This window comes from Hippopotamus amphibius, chromosome 2, assembly GCF_030028045.1.
Source record: "Hippopotamus amphibius kiboko isolate mHipAmp2 chromosome 2, mHipAmp2.hap2, whole genome shotgun sequence".
Lineage (NCBI taxonomy): Eukaryota > Metazoa > Chordata > Mammalia > Artiodactyla > Hippopotamidae > Hippopotamus > Hippopotamus amphibius.
The window spans coordinates 171,753,909-171,769,787 of record NC_080187.1 but is presented as its reverse complement, the minus strand read 5'-3'; the positions used below and the strand labels follow the sequence as shown (position 1 = coordinate 171,769,787).

General features: G+C 46.9%; 1 protein-coding gene across 8 annotated transcripts; it reads left to right on the top strand.

Annotated features, from left to right (window-relative positions):
• The first annotated feature begins 5,909 nt into the window (after positions 1-5,909).
• Positions 5,910-13,974, top strand: DCAF11 (DDB1 and CUL4 associated factor 11). Of its 8 annotated transcripts, none has more exons than XM_057724346.1 (15): positions 5,910-6,223; positions 6,802-7,036; positions 7,937-8,064; positions 8,287-8,414; positions 8,688-8,752; positions 9,065-9,165; positions 9,384-9,530; positions 9,740-9,794; positions 10,144-10,212; positions 10,573-10,630; positions 10,729-10,914; positions 11,368-11,521; positions 11,940-12,092; positions 12,919-13,025; positions 13,126-13,974. In XM_057724346.1, exons 2-15 carry the CDS (start codon positions 6,882-6,884, stop codon positions 13,258-13,260), a joined length of 1,641 nt encoding a protein of 546 aa, XP_057580329.1. In that variant the 5' UTR covers positions 5,910-6,223; positions 6,802-6,881; the 3' UTR covers positions 13,261-13,974. The 8 variants fall into 8 exon arrangements, with proteins under 8 accessions (XP_057580329.1, XP_057580331.1, XP_057580330.1 ...); XM_057724347.1 differs by having other exon boundaries at positions 5,975-6,223; positions 6,675-7,013; XM_057724341.1 differs by having other exon boundaries at positions 5,980-6,223; positions 6,675-7,036.
• Positions 13,975-15,879: the final 1,905 nt, after the last annotated feature.

Sequence of the window (15,879 nt, the reverse complement as noted above, 5' to 3'; positions counted from 1 at the left end):
TAAAACTAGGAATTCCCTCAAAAGAAAACACTGGAGGAAGAAACACCAAGTGTTCTCATAGAAAACAGCCAATAATCAGTTATAATGTGTAAGGGCAGAAAAGCATCTAAAGATCAGAGTGGATCACATGCTAAAACACAGCAGTGGAGTCCATTGCACTAAAAAATATCTATCCCAGTCCTCAGCTTCACAAATAGCATGTGATAACTGAAACAATATGATCAGAGGCAGCGTAGTATAGATGTTAGGCACCTCACAGACTCAGGCCAGGGGTGCCTCTCAGTTTCTTCAGCTGTAAAATGGCCTACACATCTAACAGTGTTGTTTGGATTAAGAGTCAGTGAAGCCAGGCATTCAGAACTATGCCTGACAAGGAATAACCATCGAATGTATGCTAGCTGTCCTCACCTCTTTGCTCTGTATTGATTAGAGTGGGCCCCATAGGCATATGTTACACATTGCTGACTCCACAGTTTAAGAGGAAAATGAGCAATGTAAATACAATTTAGAGGAGAAAAAGAAGTAGGTTTGGAAATAAGTCCCTCCTGGAAAGAGGCAGCGTACTGGGGTTCCAGGCACCTCTCTGGTACCTAAATGCACAGAGATAGGAAGGTGTTAGCCTTAAAAATGATTTTGGGGACTTCCCTAGCAGTCCAGTGGTTAAGATGCTGCTTCCACTGCAGGGGGCACCAGTTCAATCCCTAGTCAGGGAACTAAGATCCTGCATCCCACATGGCGCAGCCGAAAAAAAAATTTTATTTCTCCAAATACAGCTCCACATACAGCTGGCCAACAGGCACATGAAAAAATGCTCAACTTCACTAATTACTAGAGAAATACAAATCAAAACTACAATAAGGTATCACCTTACACTGGTCAGAATGGCCATCATCAAAATGTCTACAAATAATAAATGCTGGAGAGGATGTGGAGAAAAAATTACCCTCCTACACTTTTGGTAGGAATGTAAATTGGGGCAGCTATTATAGAGAACTGTATGGGGGTTCCTTAAAAAACTAGAGTTACAATATGATCCAGCATTCCCACTCCTGGGCATACATCCAGAGAAAACTAGAATTCGAAAAGATATGTGCACCCCAGTATTCATTGCAGCACTGTTTACAATAGCCATGGCATGGAAGCAACCTAAATGTCCATCGAGAGAGAATGGATAAAGATGTGGTATATGCATACAATGGAATATTAGCCCTAAAAAAGAATGAAATAATGCCATTTGCAGCAACATGGATGGACCTAGAGATTATTATACTAAGGGAAGTAAGCCAAACAGAGAAACACAAATATATAATATCGCTTATATGTGGAATCTGAAAAAAAAAAGGACATAAATGAACTTATTTACAAAACAGAATTAGACCCCCACACAGAAATCAAACATGGATACCATAGGGGAATGTGGGGGAAAGGGATAAATTAGGAGGATGGGATTAACATATACATACTACTATATATAAAGTATAGATAACCAACAAAGACCTACTGTATTGCACGGGGAATTATATTCAATATTTTGTAATAACCTATAAAGAAAAAGAATCTGAAAAAGAATACATACACACACACATACATATGTATCTGAATCACTGTGCTGTATACCTAAAACTAACACATTGTAAATCAACCCGTAAATCAACTCATTGTAAATACCTCAACTTAAAAATTTTACAAACAAAAATTCTGGAGGAACCCAAGTAAAAAATGATTTTGTCAATTAAAATAAAATTGGGCTGCATGCCCTGCAGCTCCAGATAAATGATAAAATACAGTTAACACATTTTAGTTAAACTTTTTATTTTAAAACACAGATACAGAAAACCATACAAAAGTATAGCTTAATAAACTAATATAAATCAAACAAACTTGAGACTATCACCCAGAAAAAGAAACAGAACTTTGCCAAGCACTAAACCCCCACCCCCACCCCATCGCCATGTTCCTCACCTTCATCACAGCCCCTCCTTCCTGGTGTAAATGGACACCATGGTTCATGATAATCGCATCCTTGCTTTTTTTTTTTTCTGTATTGTATTACCCAAATCCAGATCCCTAGACATTATAGTTTAGCCTTGCCCATTTAAAAAAAAAAAATTATGCCTTTAAGGGAGACGCCTTTTATCTTCTATTTCATTACCCAGAGGTACAGTTTATATAGGAACAGCAAGATAACTGCTTGATTCTTTTCCTTTATTTACCATCTTCAAAGTAATGATTTGGTTTCAAATCACTCTTCAAAATGGTGACCAATTAATTACACACACACACCCCCACTATGAACTCATAGATTAAACATACTTAATGTTTATCAAATTACCCTTAAAATGCTCAAATTATCCCATCTTTGGCCATAAGCTTGACTCCTGAGTCCTTTTGACATTACTCTAATATTGTTTACTGGCTTCTTTGCTAGCTGGTATGGTAAGTTGTTCCACACTCACCTTGTATATTTCCTACCCCAGACCTGGAATCAACCATTTCCCCAAGCTCTAGTTTCTTTCCATGGGAAATGGCATTTTAAGATTTAGGTGGCAGGAGAGTTTATTGCTACTAGATTGTTTCTAGATCTTTTCAGTGGATAGGGATAGGAAGATAAAACACCTCATGAGTTCATACTGATAGTTCCTATTCAAACTCAGGGCTAGAAGGTTTTTTAACTTCTATTACCACCTGTACCTCCTATCCGCCACACAAAAAATTCTGGTTCCCCAGGACACAGGACACAAGAGTATTGGAAATCTCATAATTACTCAATTGCTTTAGAGTCAACACATTTTAAGTCCTGGGTAAATTAGCATACTTCCCCCTTTTCTTCTATGACGTGTGTGCTCTAAGAAGATAATGTAAAAACACACGTCACCCGTCATTTCGGAAGACAGAACTTTCCCTGTGTTGCCTGAAGCTGTACACGTGTCCCAGGAGCTCCGTGCAGTCACCAGGAGGGAGCTGAGACCAGGGAGAGGGAGGGCAGGAGTAGCCAGAGAGAAAAATTTGTTTTCCTTCTCTCCTCTCAAGCCCAGCCCGCCCCCTGGTGGAGATGCTAATGAGCAGGAAACAGTCCAAGGCAGGTCAGACAGGAAGTCAACGAGCTGACATTTACATAGCAGTTACTAGAACCAGTCCTAAAATGGGTGCTAAAGGTAGAAGACCTTTCTGTGGCCTCAAGCACCTTAAAGTGTAGCTGGGGAGAGTGCAGCCTGCTCAAATGGAAAGCACTTGCAAATTGTCACCAAGCAACACACCAAATTTCAAAATCATGACAGGAAGGGCCAATAAAGTTTATCAAAATGACTTTAAATTATTTTTAAAGAAATGCCATCTTCTTTCAATGAAACACATAGTATACCCTAACATATAAATGCTCATATACATTCTTAAAATACTGTAAGTCACAAGTGATATAATCAAGTTCATAGGCTTAAAAATCTTTTACATACAAATATCAACCAATGGAATCCAGAGATGAAATCCTATATTCTCTAGCATTTGATGTTAAGACTCGTTTGGGCCATAAAACCTCAGATTTTTCTTTTTAACATTTACCATGACTTTTAAATGTCTTATTCAATAATATACAAGTTCCACATTTCAAAGGCTTGAATTTAGGTTTTATTCAGTTTTAAACTGCATTTGTAAATTAAAAGGATTTGGAAAGAGAAGAGGAAAGAGGTAATTTAAAAATGAGTTAAGGAAATGAGTTTAACAGAAGTTGTTATTTGTTTACTGTGGAGCACAAGTAATCGAATTGTGTTAACCATAATGCTTTGTTCATACTGTATCTTTGTCATTAGTTCATGCAAGGCCTCCTCCATTTTATTATTTGTTTAATGATATAATGAGCCTGGGTATTTTTATACTTTTTATATGCAAATTTTAGACCATATTGTTTTTGCACCCACTACCACGTCACCAGAAGAACTACCACCTCTTTTAAACCTAAAAATGTAACTTGCGCAATTTCCCACAGCGTAAAAATAGAAGACTACATCATTTTAATGGCTACTTGGCATTTTTGTGTCTACCATATGGGCCATAATTTAACCAGTCCCATCCTGTAGCAGTGTGTTTGGATCTATTTTGTTTCCAGTGTTTTCCTACTATCAATAATTCTCTGCTGAACAGAAACGTTTATGCTAGACTTAGCATATAGGTCAGGGCTCAATTCCTAGAAGTGACACCACTGGGTCATGAGGGAGGGACCCTGATTGGTAGAGACAAAGTTTCCCCCAGATAAGAAATTCTCCTGGGAAGGTGCAGAGGGGGAAACAAGCAAGGAATTCATGGCCATATTTGCTTGGCAGAAGTAACAAAAAATGAGGCTAGTGAAAAACAGACAACCAGGCTTAGAAGTCTGCATTTGAAACAATAAACAATAGTGAACCAGTTGTAGATTCCTAAAAACTAAATGCTATTAGAGAAGAATACTTCCAGCAGATCAACTAACTAGGAAAGGCACGAAATAATGAAAATTTTATATTGGGTGATGACCCTGAAAACCTCCTCAACTAATCAGCCAAGAATCAATGTAGGATTTGAAGAACTGAATTTAAAGGGCAAAGAGGAGGGAAAGATCATTTTGGAAAATGATTCCAGATTTTCCAGGCTGGACAACCCAGAAACTACAGACTCCTAAGATTCTGTGATTTATAATTTAGATTTTATAATTTATAAATTTTTATAATTTATAAATTTTATAATTTATAAACTGTAGAATTTATTTACAAATAAATCTAAGATTTATTGAGACAATAAATACTATAGGGCAGATAGTAAGTAATCTGACAACAGGAGATGGCTGACTGGCAGAACTGACTACATAATTAATAGAGCCCAGAGCAAGAGGAAAATGCGCTTGTTCAAACATTTTTAAGAATTTCAAAGGGTGATAGCAGAACATTAAACCAAGTGTGGGCCCATGAAGCCCGCCCTGGTGACCAGATGATAAGCTCCTATCTAGAAACCAGGAGGCATCACCCGAAGGACTAAACACACCCTCGCTCTCCCAGGGAGAGTGAGCCCCAGAAGGAGAGCGAGCCCCAGAAGGAGAGCCCAGGAAAACCAAGGGCCCTGGCTCCCCTTTCTGCCCTCCGGGGGCTCTGGGAGAGGGTCAGATCGCACCACTTCTAAGAAAGGGCGGGCTGGGGGAGCTGAGGTGCAGCTTGGACCCCGGGCCTACACGCCCGGCACGGTCACTTGACGGACCCCCGACACACACACCCCCACCCCCCACCTCAGCACGGGCGAGGATCCCGAGGTACACAAGTCCTGGCCTTGCACTCAGCCGGGTTACTCATAAACCCGGAGGAGGGGGTAGGAAGCGCCGCGCGTGCACACCCTGGACCGGCGGCCCGGGGCGGAGAGGCACCCCAAAGACTGAGGGTCTCAGGAAAGCCCGCAAACCCCTGAGGGCCCAGGGGGCGTCTGAGGGGAACTGACGAAAAGGAAAAGCCGGCGGAGACCCTCGGCTGTGTTAGGGAGCGTCTGCAAAGACCGCGGAGGGAAGCCAGGGGTCATCTAAAAAGTTACCAAAACGGCTAACGGGAGGTCTAGAAAGGGCGGTCCCCACAAAAACAAGGCTTCCGGAAGCTAAGCCCGGAAGGGCGGGTGTGAAGGCCTGTGAGGTGAACACATCCCAAAGCGCCGGGCACCCCTTAGGGCAGGGACGGCCACAGCTGCAGCCGGCAAAAAGAGGAAGGCTAGAGCCGGACGGGGACAACGGGAGGAAAGAGTAGGTCCTTAGAGATCTTCTGAAAAGTGCGAAGCCAAATTAACCTAAAGGGCCCGCAGCAAATTGTATCCCTCGCTAAGACACCTCTGGGAAGCAAACCAACTTCTTTTGTAAGCGCCGCCCCTCGCCCATGAACTCCAGTTCCGTTCTCTCTGATTCAGGAGGCAGCCGGTGCCCTACTTACTCCTCCCACAACAAGGAGCGATCGCCCCTACTGGGTCGCCCGCTTTCTCCTCCCCTCAGACCCCTCGCGCACTTTCTCGCTCCCATCTGTCAATCACCGCGCTCAGCTGTCCAGTGAGCGGGCCAAGGGGGCGGGGCCAAGGGGCGTCGCGTGACGTCTTCGGTCTGCCGGCCGCGGAGCCGGGAGATACGTGACGAAGGAGGCGCGTTACGGAGAGGCGGTTGGCCGACGCCGCGGGAGCATTCTTTGTAAACGAGGCCTCGCGCCGCTGCGGGCCCTACGACCGCTCCTGGCTGGTGGGTGGTCTCGCGCGGGGCGGTAACCGCCGGCTTTGTGGGAGGTGCTTCTCGACTCCCTCCCTGCCTCCTCAGCTTAGCGTACACACCCCCGGCACACCACGTGGGCGTGAGGCGAGGAAGGAGGGGGTGTTAGGCCGTATTTTAACCTCATTGGTTGTTGCTGCCGCCGGCTTTCGCAAGGGAATGCTCTGATTGGCGGGTAAGGGGGCGTCGGGGGGTCTCTGAGTCCTAAGGCTTCTGATTGGTTAAATGGGGTAAGCTAATGAGGCGCTTTCTTCCGCGAGGGGTTTTGATTGGTCGGCCGAGGTTACCTGGGAATCCACCCCCACCCCAGGGATTTTGATAGGTGAGTTTGAGGTAGAAAACTGAGAAATTCCTCTTCAAAGGATTCTCACTGGTGAGCCAGGGTCGCGCCCTAGGCTTCAGCCTGCTTTTTTTTGTTCCACAGGATTGGGAAAGGTTTGTGTTCCCGAAGGCTTGGGAGTTGTTACAGACTAAGAAGAAGGGATCTCAGTGCCTAGGAAGGGTCGCCCTCATAGAAATAGTTGTATCTCAGGAGATTCTGGTGTTTCTAGAGCAGGCTTTGCTTTCACCAAACCCAAGGAGGTGACAGGAGGAGTCCCTGCACAGGACGTAAGGATGCTGTGACCAGAAGATGGGATCACGGAACAGCAGCAGCGCAGGAACTGGGTCCGGAGACCCCTCCGAGGGCTTGCCCCGAAGAGGGGCTGGCCTGCGTAGGAGTGAGGAAGAGGAAGAGGAAGATGAAGATGTGGATCTGGCCCAGGTACTGGCCTATCTCCTACGCAGGTAACTTACCCCCTAGTGTGTCCCCACCAGGCGCCACCACAGCCCCTTGATCTCAGCTCCAGTCAGGGAAGTTTCAGAGAGTTGGAATGGGATTAGCCCAGGACAGCTGTTCTGTTTGAGCAGAACAGCCTTCCCTGCTGGATACTCATGGACTCAGCCTTACACCTAGTAAGAGTGGTTCTTGCCTAGGGAGGGTCAGTAAGATGACTTGATCTTGTGTTTGAGGGGACTGTTCAGGGGAGTCTCTCTATCTATGACTACACAAATGTAACCTATTTTCCAAGTAAGTAAAATAAAAAGGTGGGGGGGGTGCCCTGGAGGGAAGGGAGTGATGTGAGGGGTGAAGAGAAGAATTGAGGAAGTGTTGAACTTAAGTGAAAGTTATTGACACATGATATGAGGCCACGTGGATTTACTTGAAAAACAAGTTTAAATTAACCTAACTCTAATCCTGTTCTTGAGGAAAGAATGCTTTGAAGGAAGTGACCACCAGGAACTGACTGGAAAGGGGTGCAGCTGGCTTTGTTTCTTAGCTGTGGCTCTTCGGGGAGAAAACAAGCTTGGGAATCCCTTCAGAAAACCATGTTCTATGCTGGATTTCTTGGGCAGAGGCTCAGAAGGAAATGCTCTCAGGATTTTTAGCTTTCTGGGAAGTCAACTTAGTAGGTCTGTCAACATCCATGCAATGTTGGGGTTTTCTACTCCTGCTGTAAGAGTGAGAATTAGTTTCCTAGTGTGTCTTACAGGAGACAAAATAACAAAGTCAGCCTCAAACCTTAAAATGGGGATAGTATGAGGATTTGAGGACAAGGTGGTCTAAGAACTACCTAGCCATTGACTCTGAATTTGGTTGGTTTGGGGAAGGGATCCTCCCCTTTATCATGGGGGGTCTCTCCACAGAGGCCAAGTGAGGTTGGTGCAGGGAGGAGGCGCAGCAAATTTACAACTCATCCAGGCCCTCTCAGACTCAGAGGAAGAGCATGACAGTGCCTGGGATGGTCGTCTCGGAGACCGATACAACCCACCCGGTAAGAGGAAAAGCAGACTGAGACCCTAATATCAAAGGGTCTCCATCGGAAAACCTTTTTAAAAAAAAATAACCGAAAGAAGAAGATGAGATAATTCAGGGAATGAGGGAGTCTTTGCAGCCCGAGTATATTCAGCCACATTGAGTAGGCTGAGCACAGCTCTGCTAACTGTCCTTTGGGCTGGAAAAGACCTAGGAGAAACCTTCTCTTTGGTATTCACAGTGGATGCAACCCCTGACACCCGGGAGCTGGAATGCAATGAGATCAAGACACAAGTGGAATTGGCCACAGGGCGGCTGGGGCTTAGGCGGGCAGCGCTGGAGCACAGCTTTCCACAAATGCTGCACCAGGTAGGCCGCTCCACTTCCAGCCAGCCTGGCAACAGGCCTATCAATGCAGCCAGAAGCTACAATCCCAGAGATGAGGAAAGTAAACTTTCCAAGGAAGCCTCAAGTGCTGGAGCTGGAGAGCTCTTAGCCAACCTGAGTTGGAGTTTGGTGGGACATGCTGCTGTGTGTGGGGTTCATTTCTGTAGCAAGAGCAATATTTTTGGAGGTGGGGGCTGGGTGTGGCTGAATGGCCCTCTGTTTCTGCTAGCAATATTCCCTAATCTTTTCCTTTAGAGAGAACGGGGTCTCTGCCACCAGGGAAGCTTCTCCCTTGGAGAACGGTCTCGAATGATGTCTCAGTGAGTATGGGGTTTAGTGGAGAGATTCCAAGGGCCAGATAAATTATTTCCTATGCTTTGAAGGGATTGGTGTTAAAAGATCCTCTGGGATGTTAAGTTTAGGTTATGTGGGGTTGAGGCTTTGAGAGTGAACAAAGTGGAAAACTATAGCAGATGAGAGGATGATAGAATGAATCAAAGAAAGGGGCTTATACCACAAAGCCAAAGGGAAGAATGCCTTTGTACTCACATCCAGCTCTGTTAGGATTCTGCTAACTGGGACATTCCCCATCCTGAGCTCCCCTTACCCTTACTTTCCCTCTGTTTCCCCAGCTTCTTGCCCAATGATCTGGGTTTCACTGATACCTACTCTCAGAAGGCTTTCTGTGGCATCTACAGCAAAGATGGTCAAATCTTCATGTCTGCTTGTCAAGGTACCAGACCCTAGTCCTACCAACTGCCCTAGAACAAGAGATGTTCCCCCTGACTGAGGCTAGAAAACGCCAGACCCAGGAAGCTCAGACCCTTAGCTAAAACACAAGTCCCATGATCAAAGGAAGATTCCACAGATCAGTGGTGAATGAGAGAGGTCTGGTCTAGGGAGGATTCCAGGAGAGTGTTCCCTAATTCTGCCTGATCCCCATTCGCACAGACCAGACAATCCGACTGTATGACTGCCGATATGGCCGCTTTCATAAATTCAAGAGCATCAAGGCCCGAGATGTAGGCTGGAGCGTCTTGGATGTGGCCTTCACCCCTGATGGGAACCATTTCCTTTACTCCAGCTGGTCTGATTACAGTGAGTGTGCCCCAGACCACCATGGTCTCTCCAGCCTGGGACCTGAGGTCTCCAAATGCCCATCTCCTCCATGCTCTGACTCCACACCTCCTGGGCAGATCACTCCCAGGGTCCAACATCCTTCCCCTTTGTTCCATCTCCTCCCTAACTTTACTTCAACCCTCCTTACCCCAGCCCTGAAAGATTCTCATTTCTCTTGCTTCTCTTAGTTCATATCTGCAACATCTACGGGGAGGGAGACACACACACTGCCCTGGATCTAAGGTACTGGCTTCCCTTCCTGGTCAGACTCATCAGAAACTTCTCAAGGAAGGCTCTCCAGGAGCAAACCTCTTGAACTGGAACTCCTGCTTAGAGGGAAAAGTACACTGGTTGCAAGTTTCTCTGTGGATTCCTGGGAGGGAAGCACCCAGCCCGACAGCTAGAGGACCAGGGTAAAATAGACGGCTACAGGATTCTTCCCGGGTTCTCACTGAGGTGCTCCATGTTCTGGCACGTGCTGGCAGGACTTCTTTTCCCCTCAGCAGTGTGCCATACGGCCTTCATCACATTCTGTATAAACCAGGGCTAAAGGGAAGTCCACTTAACGCAGCTCCTCCTTTGCTTTTCTCAGGCCAGATGAGCGTCGCTTTGCTGTCTTCTCTATTGCTGTCTCCTCAGATGGACGAGAAGTACTAGGAGGGTGAGTGTTTGTGGGGATGCCTCCCTCACTTAATGAGCTAGGAGCTCTCCCAGAGACCAGCTCTGCAGTTACAGAGACTGCGTCGGACACCCGTACCCAGGCAGCTGTGGAGAACAACGAGGTCTTCTCCAGGGCCAAGGTTTATGAGTTGCTTCACCTCTCACTCACCATTTCCCCAGCACAAGATGGGAAGTCTCAAACCTCCTTGCAAACACAGCTAACTCTTCTCCCACCTCCTGTATAAGAAGAGACAAGGGCTTGCCCCTCAGCAGGACTTTGAGACAGTGGTCTCTCCAGAGCACATGTAGCATGGGTCTTCTCAGTCCTGGCTCCAGAACTCTCTTTATCCCCCACTTTCAGGGCCAATGATGGCTGCCTATATGTCTTTGACCGAGAGCAGAACCGGCGTACCCTTCAGGTATGGCTCCCGAGACTTTGAGCCTCTGTCTCTTGGTCCTTGCCCTATTGGAAGACCTAGAAAGAGGTCAGAGGCATCCTGGCCCCCTTCTCCCCTAGATTGAATCCCATGAGGATGATGTGAATGCGGTGGCCTTTGCTGACATCAGCTCCCAGATCCTGTTCTCCGGGGGTGACGATGCCATCTGCAAAGTGTGGGATCGACGCACCATGCGGGAGGATGACCCCAAGCCCGTGGGCGCGTTGGCCGGACACCAGGACGGCATCACCTTCATTGACAGCAAGGTGGGTGAAGAGGCAAGACTACACAGCCAGGCAACTGAGGTTGTGGTTGTCCAGGAGGGCATCAAAGTGGATAGGTGTGGGAGCTCGCCAGGCTCCTCATTAGCCAAGGTTTGCAAGAGCTGGAGTTTAGGGAAGAGGCTTAAGCCACGAGATGTGAGATCCATGAGTACCCACTATTCCTCAAGGAGCAGGGCTTTCTGTACAAGAAAAGTAGAAGACAACCTGATCCAAGATAGAACAGGAGCCCAGCCAGCACCCTGGGCAAAGAAGGGGAAACCTAGCCAGGGTGTGGGGTCTGTGGTAGGAAACTGATGGTGAGGCCCACCTGGATGAAGAAGGAGGAGACCAAAGTCAAAGGACTAGCGTTCGTACCCCTTACCTGGGGGAGGGGACCTGGACTGACAGACACATCTGCAAGCTCTGATGCTTCATTATCCATCTTGGGATACACAGGGTGATGCCCGGTATCTCATCTCCAACTCCAAAGACCAGACCATCAAGCTCTGGGATATCCGACGCTTTTCCAGCCGGGAAGGCATGGAAGCCTCTCGCCAGGCTGCCACGCAGCAAAACTGGGACTACCGCTGGCAGCAGGTGCCCAAGAAAGGTGAGAGTGGAAGTAGAACGGGAGATCTGGAGCGTGAAGAGTCAGGGGTGATAGTTAAAACATTTAACCCCTGGTAAGGCCTGGCATGGGCACAGTGGATGGGCTGGAGCCTGGAGCCCTCCCTGACTCCCCCTTGCCAGGCATTAACTCCTTGTTTGCTGAACCATGGGAGAGCCAGGGATTCCCAGTATGAGGGCTGGGGATCACTCCAAACCTACAAATACAAAAGTATTTCAGCATCTTAACAATCAGCAGAGCCATATTGGTGTATATCAGCTGACTGTTAGGTGGGGAAAGAGCCACCAGTTGGGAATTGGAAAGGCAGTTGTCTGTGAGCATCCGTCTTTACTGAGGACCATGGTGATACAGGAGAATCCAGACTCCCTTAACCCAAGGCTCACCCCACATCTCTCCCCAGCCTGGCGGAAGCTGAAGCTCCCAGGGGACAGCTCCTTGATGACCTACCGGGGCCACGGGGTGCTGCACACCCTCATCCGCTGCCGATTCTCCCCCAGCCATAGCACTGGCCAGCAGTTCATCTACAGTGGCTGCTCCACTGGCAAAGTGGTCGGTAAGGACTGTGTCAGAACAGGGGCCTCAGGAAGGGCAGGAACGTTCCCCTGGCATTCTACCTGTAACCAGCCATGACCCCCTTAAGAAACCCAGTGACAATTTCATTTAGCCTGGAGCAAGGAGGCTTAAATGGAGAAAGAGAAAACATTCTATTCATCAGCATTTTAAATTAAGAAAAGGAACACAGAATTCTAGTCAGTAAATATACTAGATTTCCAAAAATATACTCAGTTCTGCTTTTTAGCCAGTCAGGGGAGGAGATTGCAGATGAAAGGTAGGAGGGAACAGAGAAAAAAGAATGGCACAAAAAGACAGCACCAAGTAGTAAAAGATGTACAGCCGTTGAAGCAGGAGGAATGCACGAAAAAAAACATACAGTCACAGATAGAAGGAGCTTAAGACAGTGCCGTCCCTAGGGAGACCCTGAGATGGAGGCCTATCCAGGCAGAGAGAAAGGTGCACCTGCGTCCAGAAAAGGAACAGCAGTTCACATGTCTGTGGAGACAGCCCATTGTTCACTTTTGTGATGTCTTCCATATCTCATGGGCTTCTAAGGAAATTGCTGCTTTAAAACCACATTTCGTTTTCTTAACTGTAGACCCTGTGACATTTAGCTAAGGGCCAGAGATACCCAAGCTCTGCTAGACCATACCCTCAATGAGGTAGGGAAAAGAAACTAACACCATCCTCGGGTATGGGCTTTGCTCCCCTGGGAAAGTGGGGAGTTGCCTGAGAGGCAGGTAAGTGATGCTGCTTGGAGAGAGATGAGGGGTGGCTAGAAGATCTTCTGGCAGCCCCTCTCCACTCTGGCCTTTCCTGGACAGTGTACGACCTTCTCAGTGGCCACATCGTGAAGAAGCTGACCAACCACAAGGCCTGTGTGCGTGACGTCAGCTGGCACCCCTTCGAGGAGAAGATTGTCAGCAGTTCGGTGAGGATGCTGGGGTTAGGGGGGCCAGTGTGTGTCTGGGACTTCGACCCAGGAGGAGGCGGCGCCCCCTGACTACTTGCCCAAACCTTCTGCCCTGCAGTGGGACGGGAACCTACGTCTGTGGCAGTACCGCCAGGCTGAGTACTTCCAGGATGACATGCCAGAGTCCGAGGAACACCCCAGCACCCCTGCCCCAATGTCTCACACGTCTACAGCCTTTTCCTCATCCCAGTAGATCTGACTTCCAACCCCATTCATGGGGGAGCCTCTTGACCACTCTCTGCCTCCTCCCTTTCTCCCTTCTGGGGGATCTTTGGGGAATCACTGGCACTGGATGGGGAGAAACAGAAGCCCAGTTTCGGGCCCTAGCTGAGCCTCAGGAGGGAGATCCTCCTCTTGGGGCAGAGTGGTCTCCTCACATGCTCACACCGATTAGCTTGGGTCTCTGTCTCTGGGCGGGGTCTGGCAGCACTGCCATTATCTGGTCAGCGGGAGAACCGTCCTGAGTGTTTTTAATCATGTTTGGTTGTTAAGTGTTGGCTCCTAGAGTAGGTGCCCGGGGCCAGGTCTGAACTGAGCCAGGCCCATTGCCTAGGCCTTCACATTGAGGATTAGACTGGTCAATCAGAGGGCCAGGCATCCTGGCCTTTCTTCCAGAGGTCCTAATGGCTAGAGCTGTAGCCCCACAGAGGACGGGGGATGGTTAAGTTGTGTCCTCAGCACCCTCCCAGGGTTGAAATTACGTCTTCTCTCTCGTGCATCTGGGTCTTTGGGGTAGGCAGGCTGTGGTGTGAGAGGCTCCGTGTGGCCCCACACAGGACAGGGCTTCCCCTCCCAGAGTGTTCCATCGTGCTGGAGGCCAATAGCTTCAAGGAGGGATATTGAAGTAGGACTTCTTCGTCCTCTCACTGGCTTTGGCTCCCTCAATAAACTCTTTGTGGGAACCTGACTCAGTGTCCGTCTGTCTCCCTCTCTTTCCTGTCTGAGATCTTTTATCCTCTCACTTCAAGAAAATAGTTTCAGCAAAGCCTTCAGATATGCTCCTCTGTGGGAGAAAACACTTCTTTGATGCCCCCAAGGTGAAGGGAAATACCAAAATCATTTGTTAACTGAGCTTTGCAACAGGGATTCTCTCACCAACCTCAGAAACTTACCAGCAAGTAGAAATTGAGATAATAGGAAATATGTTTTTTTGGTTTTTGATTTTTTTGGTTTCAATTAATAATTTTACTTAATCTATAAAGACTACATAGCCCCACTGCCCCATGAGTTGTTTCAAAGTTTTTTAAATGAAGAAAAACTTCCAATTTCTTTCTCATGTAGCAAGTATCACATTGTGATACACATTATGTAGTGTGTCACATTGATATTTAAACTCAATTTTTTAGAATGTAGCTCAAAAAAGATAACTATAAACTTATTGAATTGCTGTGAATACTAAAGCAAATATTTAAATAAAATATCACATGTAGTTATGTTAGAAAATATTAGAAAACAATTCCACATCACACTACCAAATACTATGAACATGTGGGATTAGGAAAACCATTACTAATGCACAGCAGATTGATCGATTTAAGAAGAAAATATGTTTATTTCCATAGATGCTGAAAAAGCTCTTGACCAAACTCAGCACAGGGTGAAATTGATGTGACTTTTTTTTGGCTTTTAACTTTTTATTTTATATTGGAGTATAGCCGATTAACAATGTTGTGATAGTTTCAGGTGCACAGCAAAGGGACTCAGCCATACATATACTTGTATCCATTCTCCCCCAAACTCCCCTCCCATCCAGGTTGCCACATAACATTGAGTAGAGTTACCTGTGCTATACAGTAGGTCCTTGTTGAGAATCTATTTTAAATACAGCAGTGCGTACATGATGATCCCAAACTCCCTGACTATCCCTTCCCCACATCCTTCGCCCACTGGTAACCATAAGTTCATTCTCTAAGTCTGTGAGTCTGTTTCTGTTTTGTAAATAAGTTCATTTGTATCATCTCTTTTTAGATTCTGCATAGAAGGGATACCATACGATAGATATTTCTCTTTCTCTGTCTGACTTACTTCACTCAGTATGACAATCTCTAGGTCCATCCATGTTGCTACAAATGGCATTATTTAATTCTTTTTAATGACTGAGTCATATTTCACATCTTTATCCATTCCTCTGTTGCTGGATGTTTAGGTTGCTTCCATGTCCTCACTGTTGTAAACAGTGCTGCAGTGAACATTGGGGTGCATGTATCCTTTCGGACCATGAAAATAAACACGTTTTAGATGAGAACCCAGAACACCCACATCAGCTCTCCCCTGGAGCTGGTGCCGTCTACAGAAAGAAGTAACCCCGAGCCAGAGAGCACCTGGTGGGCACTGATACGAGGTCCCATCTGGACACTTCACACTTAGGACCTCATCCACCCTCACAGCCACCCTTTTCGACAGGTGAGGAAATGGAGGTGTGCAGAGGTCAGGCACCATGCCCCAGGGCAGACCCATGGTATGGTCAGTAGGGGAGCAGCTTGGATCGATTTTCCCCATGATCTCTAAGGCAGTTTTCAAACTGGGATGCACACCTCCAGGGGTCTTAAAAACAGCAAGGGGTTAAAAGACATACCTATTCAACAGCGAAACAGTTTTAAAGAATAAAGGGACTTCCCTGGTGGTCCAGTGGTTAGGACTCCATGCTTCCACTGCAGGGGGCATAGGTTCAATCCCTGGTAGGGGAACTAAGATCCCACATGCCACATGATGCAGCCCAAATAAATACAAAATAAAAAAATAAAAGAGTAAATTGTCCAGATGCTTGGCCTTCATGTGCTGTCTTTCCTCCAGTTGATCTGCCTGCATGAAA